At 39.1% G+C, this 7,974-nt stretch overlaps 1 protein-coding gene across 1 annotated transcript; it reads right to left on the reverse strand.

Moving 5' to 3' along the window:
* Positions 1 to 680: 680 nt before the first annotated feature.
* On the reverse strand, positions 681 to 4,891 carry acta1a (actin alpha 1, skeletal muscle a). Its single transcript, XM_074683925.1, has 7 exons — positions 4,663 to 4,891; positions 3,580 to 3,722; positions 3,066 to 3,390; positions 2,760 to 2,921; positions 2,293 to 2,484; positions 2,001 to 2,182; positions 681 to 1,899 (listed from the first exon to the last, which is right to left on the reverse strand). Exons 2-7 carry the CDS (start codon positions 3,706 to 3,708, stop codon positions 1,756 to 1,758), a joined length of 1,134 nt encoding a protein of 377 aa, XP_074540026.1. The 5' UTR covers positions 3,709 to 3,722; positions 4,663 to 4,891; the 3' UTR covers positions 681 to 1,755.
* Positions 4,892 to 7,974: the final 3,083 nt, after the last annotated feature.

Raw genomic sequence — 7,974 nt, forward strand, 5'->3', positions numbered from 1 at the left:
TTCCACATTGCCGGAGAAAGCTCAGGGGGAAGGTGTTCTAAAGAGCTTAATGGCCTTAAAAGACAGGAACTAAAATGAGAAAATTTACACTGGCTTAAATAAGTGAATTCAAGAGACACAGGCCTGAGGTGAGAGAAGAGGTTTTTGGTCTATTAATCATTTTAAGCTACAACAAAGCTGACATAAAGGTTTGTCTTTTGTGCACATTTATTTATTTACCATTTTTAAAATCAAATCAGATATTATAAATATATGTTTTTTCAAATGACAGTTGTAACTTTTATGAAACAAAAAAGTAAGTTAAAACCTGAACAAGTTAATAAATCTGTTTTGGAGGAGAAATTTAGATAATGCTGTACTTTAATTATTCCACTTGTTGAAACAACCTTGCGTGCAAAATTTTCATCTTTGGGGTTTGTTTTCATTGCACAAAATTGTAATATATCATTATATATAATACAGTTGTCTGATGTTGCTGTTACGAACATTGTGTTAAGCAGCATTTTCCTGGCCAATAGCACTTAAACAATGTCCTTACAGAAAAAACAAACAAACAAACAAACAAAAAAAAAAACATTAAAATGTCTCTGTTAGTGTCGGCATCATACAGTTAATGGAAACAACAGATTAAGTACTCGTAGCTTTTATTTTGAAATTAGAAATTACAACATACTTCCGGTGTATATCGCATTATCTCCCTCATATTTGACGGAACAGGGCAGAGAATGTGGTAATAAGAAATGAAATATGATTTCCCTTGAAGATGCAGAGAACTGACTGCGCATGTATACTCTTCCTCCATATGTGCAGTCATGGCAACAAGTGGAAAACAGAAGCTCTTTTGAATTGTGTCATTTCTTCTTTCCAGTCAGTTTTGGAAAATATGAATTTAAATAATTTATATTTTTTCTAGTGGGCATTCGGAGATAGAGTGGGGAAAAACTAAGCCCCTGACATCTAGGCTAATATTCTCTGTCAAAAGTATACAGTGTAACCCCTGGCTATGATCAACAGTGTCAGCAAGCAGAGGGTAACTTCTGTGTGCCAAACTGTTGTTTAGGTTGGCACAGAGCGGCAGCTGGGTTTTAACAGCTTTCGAACATGATCTTTGTGTTTGCTTGAAGAGCTTTATAAATGTAATGAAGGATCTGGTTTCACTCATTTTTCTGGATTCAAATAAACGAAGTGGGTTTTAATTGTTTATGTCACACAGATACTTTTATGAGGAGGCTTTGAGTAGTTGTTTATCAACTTTATCCTATTTATAAGCCTGCTAGCGTCTAATACTTTGTATTAGATTCATGTATTTTCATATTTGCTCATTTCAGGTGTTGTATTGCATTTGGATCCAATTTTTTTCCCTTTGATAAAAATCAAATGCTTGACTTTTACTTTCAATAGTGTATTCTGTTGAAGGGCAGGATAATAAACTGGATATTGTTAAATTATTTTCAATATTTTCAGATATTTTCAAATTTGTTCAGAGTCATTCAGAGAAGACAACAAAAGCTGTATGTGGAAAATAAAAGAATTTTAATTGTTTCTTTTTTGGTCTTTTGTAATTTGTCGTACCTCGAAGCCAACACTTACTTCTTTTGCACATTCACATGGTAAATCATTCACAACCAGAAAGTCACATACACAATAACAGAAGGAATAAATAACATATGTACAGGTAAGGCCATGGTCTGAGAACCGTAGTCCTGGGATGCTGGAGCCTTGCAGATCCTGAGTTGATGTTTGGGAGTGTGGTGTTTAGAAGCACTTGCGGTGGACAATGCTGGGACCGGCCTCGTCATACTCCTGTTTGCTAATCCACATCTGCTGGAAGGTGGAGAGGGAGGCCAGGATGGAGCCGCCAATCCAGACAGAGTATTTACGCTCAGGAGGGGCAATAATCTGCAGGAGACAAGGGACACAGGTTGTAGTAATTTGTGCCTTAGAATTCTTCTTACACTCTTATAAATTTCCCCATGTATTAATCTGAGTGTTTGCCGTACCTTGATCTTCATGGTGCTGGGAGCCAGAGCAGTGATCTCTTTCTGCATACGGTCAGCAATACCCGGGTACATGGTGGTGCCGCCAGAAAGCACATTGTTGGCATACAGGTCCTTACGGATGTCGATGTCACACTTCATGATACTGTTGTAGGCTGTTTCATGAATACCAGCAGACTCCATTCCTGATAAATGAACATAGTAGAGAGATTTAGAATACAAAAAGTGAGATTTGGCCAGTTTCAATCAGTTTTTCCCAACATTAAATACATTTCCAACAGCTAATTCTACGTACCGATGAAGGAGGGCTGGAACAAGGTCTCAGGGCAGCGGAAACGCTCATTGCCAATGGTAATGACCTGACCATCAGGCAGCTCATAGCTCTTCTCCAGGGAGGATGAGGAGGCAGCAGTGGCCATCTCATTCTCAAAGTCCAGAGCCACATAGCAAAGCTTCTCCTTGATGTCACGCACAATCTCACGCTCAGCTGGAAACAGAGAGGAAAGGTCAAACTTAGCCCATAACAACAGGAATATCTGATTGGAAATTAATGGTTGGGATAGAGTGTTTATGTCAAGATTTTACATTTAACCAAATACATTTTTAACTTTATGTTTTTCTTGGGGGGTTGAATTTGTAAATTGTCTACAGTTCACACAAAGAGTGCTCCTTATATACACCAGACTCCCAGTTAGCGAAACAGAAATGTCAAAAAAGGCTTCATGTATTTTATGTTAAGGCTAGACTGATGTTTTTTGTCACCTGTTGTGACGAAGGAGTAGCCACGCTCTGTCAGGATCTTCATCAGGTAGTCGGTCAGATCACGACCAGCCAAGTCCAGACGCATGATGGCATGAGGCAGAGCATAGCCCTCATAGATGGGCACATTGTGGGTCACACCATCACCTGAGTCCAGAACAATACCTGAGACAGAAACAGGAAGGTTAAATCTAAGCAATACTCTGATTCACAATTTCTTTCCTATCAAATTCTGTCAAAAACCATTTAAATAAATGGCTGAGATTCACACTTTTCTTTTTTTGAGGAGTGAAATAAAATACAACTCACCGGTGGTACGACCAGAGGCGTACAGAGAGAGCACGGCCTGGATGGCAACATACATAGCGGGGACATTGAAGGTCTCGAACATGATCTGAGTCATTTTCTCTCTGTTGGCCTTGGGGTTGAGTGGGGCCTCTGTCAGCAGAGTGGGGTGCTCCTCGGGGGCCACACGCAGCTCATTGTAAAAGGTGTGATGCCAGATCTTCTCCATGTCGTCCCAGTTTGTGATGATGCCGTGCTCAATGGGGTACTTCAGGGTCAGGATGCCCCTCTTGCTCTGGGCTTCATCACCCACGTAGGAGTCCTTCTGACCCATACCAACCATCACACCCTGAGAAGAGAGGGATAAGAGTCTAAAGTCAAGAAAACTCAAACATTTACAAAAACTGGTCAGTGTAGAAGTTGCCGTGCATTTCAAAAAACTAAATCAGTAATAGCTGAAAACACAAGCACTCAAAGGTCAGATTGTGTTTGAGACTACAGAGAGGTCAGTAAGGGAATAAGTGCTCCTTATATGTACCTGGTGACGAGGACGTCCGACGATTGAGGGGAACACGGCCCTGGGAGCATCATCCCCAGCGAAGCCAGCCTTCACCAAGCCAGAGCCATTATCGCACACAAGGGCGGTAGTCTCATCATCGTCACACATGTCTGCTGGTTAATCTTATAGAAGAGAGTCACAAGGGATAAGCTGTACAGCAGAAACACAGGGATTCAATTTATCTAAACAGAAACAATGTAAACAGTTGTGTTATTTATTTCATGTCAGGCAAAGAACACCAAAGTTTAAAATCAGACTTGTTTTCACCTTTTAAATGATTTCCTTAAGTTTCTTTTCTTTTAACATCTTGAACTTTTTTATACCTTTTAATGTTCTTGAAAATATTGAAACTGTTTACACACCCTTTTCTCTGTCCTCAAACTTGTAGCATTTCTAATCCTAACTAACAATACATTGTGATTTCTTGTTTCTTTTTCAGCTCTGTATGTCATGGCTGAGGCTCACTATACTGCAGACACTTAAGGTATCTGGGTTCTGTATGTCATTAAATAAGAGGGTTATAAATGACCTGACCACAGTTTATAAAGCCAGACTGAAACAGAAACACCATTAACCTTCATTCTAGTAATGATGCTTTCAAGTACTCCTCATAAACTCCTACATCTGAACTGAAAGGAAGGAATTGCTCAAGAATAATAAGAAGCTGGTTAAAACTCATGAAAACCTAGCCAAAACTGACTATTGAGATTGTGTCGAGCATTTATGAATTCATACCCAAACATCTTACATTTTTGAATTTCATTCTGTATACCTACATCTGGTGTCAATCTCTCAAACATCTAATTTTCCGGTAGTGCCTGAACGCAGCAGGTCTGGCTGCCTTACAGGAAGTTTCCAATTGCCTGTCAAAACAAAACCTGTTTTTTCTAACTACTGAAGGTGAACAGAAGCCAGCTACAGTTCACTGCCAGCTTCCTTTGGTTATCCACTGAACTGGGATTAACGCACATCATTTTCACAATAATCAATGAACACATTGAGCTCAATTAACCACTCTCCGTTTCAACCAGCCCATCCTACTCCAATAATCAGCCCACTTACCTCTGCTCGCCTCTGGCTGTCAGTGAGAAACTTTGCTTGCTGCTGGTTCCAGCTAAGTGGGGGTGACAGGAGGCGACCACCGGGGTCCTTATATACCCGTTTCCCCTCCATACCACCCGGGCAGGGTTTTTTTTCTTCCCCCAGACAGCCGCTCGGAATGTCGGAGTATTCGAGAGGAATTCACTCGGCCCTTCGTCCATACATGGTCGCGCGAGAGGGCGGCCGCAAGAATCCACACGGAGGCTCGCGCGCCGGGAGGGCCATATATGGAGAGGCAGCCCCCGCGAGGCCGTTGCGGAGCACTCGAGCCCGTGTATGGAGCGAGACCAGACCGACGCAACAACCGTTAATGGCTAATGTGGAGTACCACTACATCCACACACAGTTTACAGATAGTACAAATATCAATCTAAAGGTTTATGGCTGAGGTCAATGAACATTATTATTATTATTATTATTATTATTATTATTATTATTATTATTAGTAGTAGTAGTAGTAGTAGTAGTAGTAGTAGTAGTATTAGTAGTAGTAGTAGTAGAAGTAGTATTAGTATTAGTATTAGTATTAGTATTATTATTATTATTGTTGTGCTAGATATTATATATTAATATATATATATATAAGTTTATATGTTTGACAGGACGGTCTGACAAAATCCCTTACAACTTCAGTGTCATGGATGATGATGGAGAGATTAATGTACTACAACCAGAATTTATATCCCTTTAAGAAATACTAAACATGATAAAAAATATTTCCAGTATGATCGCTTACAAAATATCATATCGTTTAAATCATTAGACACAACACGACCCGTTTTAGGAAACGTAAAAAGGAAAAGTCGTACCTTCAAGTACAATAACAGAAAGTAATCACATCAGCTTGAATCTGTGAAACCCGGACGTTGAATCTGAGCTGCAGGAAAGCCTTTTGATTTTTTTTCTTTTCTTTTTTTTGTACTGTGTAGATTAAACTTGAGGTGACATGGATTTATTAGTTGTATTGGGGAGTTTTAACAATGAAAGTGTGGGCAATAAATGGATGTGTTGGTCAGCAATGATTGATTCCCAGTCTCTAACATCCCATTAAATCTGTCAGTAAACTTTTCTTTGTTGAATCTTGAACAGTAGTAAATATAATCCAGAGTAAACAAAATCTCAGAGAATTTCTTCAGGTTTGAGTCTCAAGCAAAAACATCAGCAGCTGAGCGACATCACACTTCAGTTTCTAGAACGAGGGTCAGGACCTCCAGCATGTCAGACAGCTGCAGGATGAGACAGGATCCCTTTGAGGGAAGAGCACTGAGCCCACAGACTTGCCTGTGTTTGTCCAACTGTTCAATGAGCTCATTGAGGTGTTGGGATTCACAGAGCTGCATATCAGAGAGACTGAGAGAGTTTTAAATGGAACATGACCAGACTGAAAGTATGGCACAAAGCAGTTGTCATCAATCTTACAAGGAAAGCTGATGTTATAAAAGTATCTAACGGCAAAATAGTTTCCCTTTTACAGCCATGACCACATCTTCAGTACAATTTTGTTTCTCTTCAGAACTGCATGGTTTGTGAATGCAGGCCATCTCAGGGTACTCAAAGTCTCTTAAACCAGTACTGAGGTAGAGCCTTGGAAAAATCAGGCACCTCTTTGTTGGAATCATCCACTATATGGTCTGGGAGGTATACATACCTATTTACTTGTATGAGTATGCTTCAAACTTTTCTTCTATAAGTAAAACTTATGGTTAGGACTGACTCAGGCTTTGACTAGCTCTTAGTTATGCTGCTAAATGCTTAGACTGGGGCCATTTTATATGAGAGCATATGTTGCTACGTATAACCCAAGAGGAGACCATGTGACTTAATCAAGTATCAAAAGTAAAAGTTTTTGTTCTTTGCAATATAATTGATGCTGTGATTTTTTTTTGTCTTAAAAAAGGGATCAGTATTAACTTGAAGCATTTTTAAACCAGTTCAACCTTCCTAAAGAGCCCTTGAACAGTACATTTTATTGTTTACAATTTGAAATGTTATGTAAGGCTTTTGTCCAATGTTCTAGTGTGTTCATTAAAATTTTGTTATGGGTAATGTGTATCTGAGTTGGATGCTGGGAAGCTTTGACTATTTCACCATGTGAACCTGATGCACCGAATTACCCTCTCAACTGTTTCCCTGAAAGAAGACTAAGTTTGGTTACCTGCCCATTGAAGGTTTGTCTTTGCAGATAAAACAGAACAATTATAAAGCAGATATCTCTAATCTAACCTAATTGCATTAATTTTAGGCGAGCTGAACTGTGGAAGGATCTCTGTCAGGGTGGCATTCGGTGAGCCAAGAAGCACAGATCTATTTATATCCAACATCTGTCCCTCGTCACCTAACAGGAGGAAGTCCTGGCGAAAACAGGCAAACTCCTGGAGTCTGAAGGCTAGTACTCCTGAAGCTTACTTCTGCTGATGGCTCTGATATCACATGTTAAGAAGTCACAGAGAAAAAAGAAAACAAAGCATGTTTCCTGTGTGATGAATCTCATACTCAAGTTTTTCATTTCAAAACAACATTGTTTTTTGTCGTTTGTACCACAAGGTGGGAATACTCTCACAATAAAATTTCAGCTTTAGCAGCATACTGAATCAAAAGAATAGCCTAAATATGTTGCTGTCATAATTGTAAGCACCAAAATCAAGCCTTTTTGGGGTTGATTTTGATACACTTGTGTTATTCTTATCATACCATTGTAGTTAGACACTGGCTCTGATGCTGAGACGTACAGTATAAGGGCAGGTAAGATAAGATGGGCATACACCAGGGGGGTTCAGAATATGACACAGTGTTAATCACTCCAAAGTAACAGAGAGAAAATGTGGTGCAAGGACTCTTATATTGCACCGTAACTTATCTATAAATCATTATTTGCAGACTGTAATTTAGAGCATTAAAAGTAGTATAAATTGTACTACTTGAAGAAAAATTCAAAGCACTGAAAGTTAATTGACTTCACTTTTGATTTTCTTTATGATGTAATTTTTATCTCTAAACTCACTCACCAAAGAGTCCTTGAACTAATGTCACCCAAAAATGACTTAGGCAAGAGTGTGAACAGTAATGAAAAAGAATATTTCATGTACCTTATATTATTTAGATGACTTCATGTTCTCTGACACCTGATGATTTCTTTTGTTTCTTGTTGGCACACAGCTAATGTGTTATTTAGTGTTTTCTCATTTTCATTTTAGATTCTTCCTTTGTCAGCCTTTGAGTGTAACTCTTCATTTTAGTTTGTCTCTTTAAGACACTTCAGAGGCCCACACCGCA

The sequence above is a fragment of the Halichoeres trimaculatus genome, unplaced genomic scaffold (genome assembly GCF_033239565.1).
Source record: "Halichoeres trimaculatus isolate MK-OKI-2021-1 unplaced genomic scaffold, fHalTri1.1 fHalTri1_scaffold_2, whole genome shotgun sequence".
NCBI classification, from domain to species: Eukaryota; Metazoa; Chordata; class Actinopteri; order Labriformes; family Labridae; genus Halichoeres; species Halichoeres trimaculatus.

What these genes read in the sequence shown, in the direction of transcription:
- acta1a (XM_074683925.1), bottom strand. Translation starts at nt 3,708, where the DNA reads ATGTGTGACGATGATGAGACTACCGCCCTTGTGTGCGATAATGGCTCT. An exon ending in TCGGACGTCCTCGTCACCAG is followed by an intron (nt 3,391 to 3,579) that starts GTACATATAAGG and finishes CTCTCTTCTCAG; the next exon opens with GGTGTGATGGTTGGTATGGG. An exon ending in CGCCTCTGGTCGTACCACCG is followed by an intron (nt 2,922 to 3,065) that starts GTGAGTTGTATT and finishes TTTCTGTCTCAG; the next exon opens with GTATTGTTCTGGACTCAGGT.